Source organism: Octopus bimaculoides, unplaced genomic scaffold (assembly GCF_001194135.2).
Source record: "Octopus bimaculoides isolate UCB-OBI-ISO-001 unplaced genomic scaffold, ASM119413v2 Scaffold_159396, whole genome shotgun sequence".
Lineage (NCBI taxonomy): Eukaryota > Metazoa > Mollusca > Cephalopoda > Octopoda > Octopodidae > Octopus > Octopus bimaculoides.
In genome coordinates, this window is record NW_026323254.1 from 1 (window position 1) to 1,169 (window position 1,169).

At 36.8% G+C, this 1,169-nt stretch overlaps 1 protein-coding gene across 1 annotated transcript; it reads left to right on the forward strand.

Moving 5' to 3' along the window:
* Nucleotides 1-148: 148 nt before the first annotated feature.
* On the forward strand, nt 149-1,153 carry LOC128251375 (putative protein TPRXL; the record flags this gene model as incomplete). The annotated part of the gene is made up of 1 exon (XM_052978241.1): nt 149-1,153. A coding segment is annotated over exon 1 (899 nt), but the record flags the coding sequence as incomplete, so codon positions are not given.
* Nucleotides 1,154-1,169: the final 16 nt, after the last annotated feature.

The following is a 1,169-nucleotide window of genomic DNA, read 5'->3' on the forward strand; positions in this document are numbered from 1 at the left end:
ATATATATATATATATATATATATATATATATATATATATTTATTAATATCAGTTTTATTCCTTTCAATCTGGTGACCCTCAATATCGCATTGAACAACTTTAGATCATAGATTAAGGCAAAATAAGATCCAAACACTAGATACATTCTACATTCAAGAACTAAATTAAATATTTTCATGTGTTCCATGTTACAGCAACGACAGAACAATATAACTCACCATCCACTCCTTACATAACTAGTACAGTTACACCAATGACAAACATCATAACCAAGACATCATCTCCTACTAAGATTATAACCACCATGACCAACAAATTACCTGCAACTACATTCCGTACACAAGCATTTTCGTCCACATTTCTCGGCAAAACACCTTCAATATTACCAAGCACTCCATCAATGAGACACCAAACACAGGTAACAACTATAAAGCAAACAAGGATGAAGGCATTACAAAACATGACACAATCAACCATTACAGTGACGAGAAAATCAGTGCCAACAATAATAACATCAACAAAAGCAACAATAACAGTACCCATGACAAGGACAACAGCATCCATACCATCGCCAACGGCATCGCTACCATCACCAACATTATCTATACCAACAACAACAAAAACATCCATGCAATCAATGAAAACATCAACACCAACAAGAATGGCAACAACATCAATACCATCCAAAAAAAAATTAATGCCGACACCAACAACATCAATACCATCAGTAAGGACATCACTACCATCAGCAACTACGTCAATACCATCAGCAACAACGTCAATACCATCAGCAACTACATCAATACCATCAGCAACAACATCAATACCATCAGCAACAACATCAATACCATCAGCAACAACGTCAATAACATCAGCAACTACATCAATACCATCAGCAACAACATCAATATCATCCGCAACAACGTCAATACCATCAGCAGCAACATCAATACCATCAGCAACAACGTCAATACCATCCGTAACAACGTCAATACCATCCGCAACAACGTCAATACCATCAGCAAGAACGTCAATACCATCAGCAAGAACGTCAATACCATCAGCAACAACGTCAATACCATCAGCAACTACATCAATACCATCAACTACATCAATAACATCCGCAACAACATCAATACCATCCGCAACAACGTCAATACCATCAGCA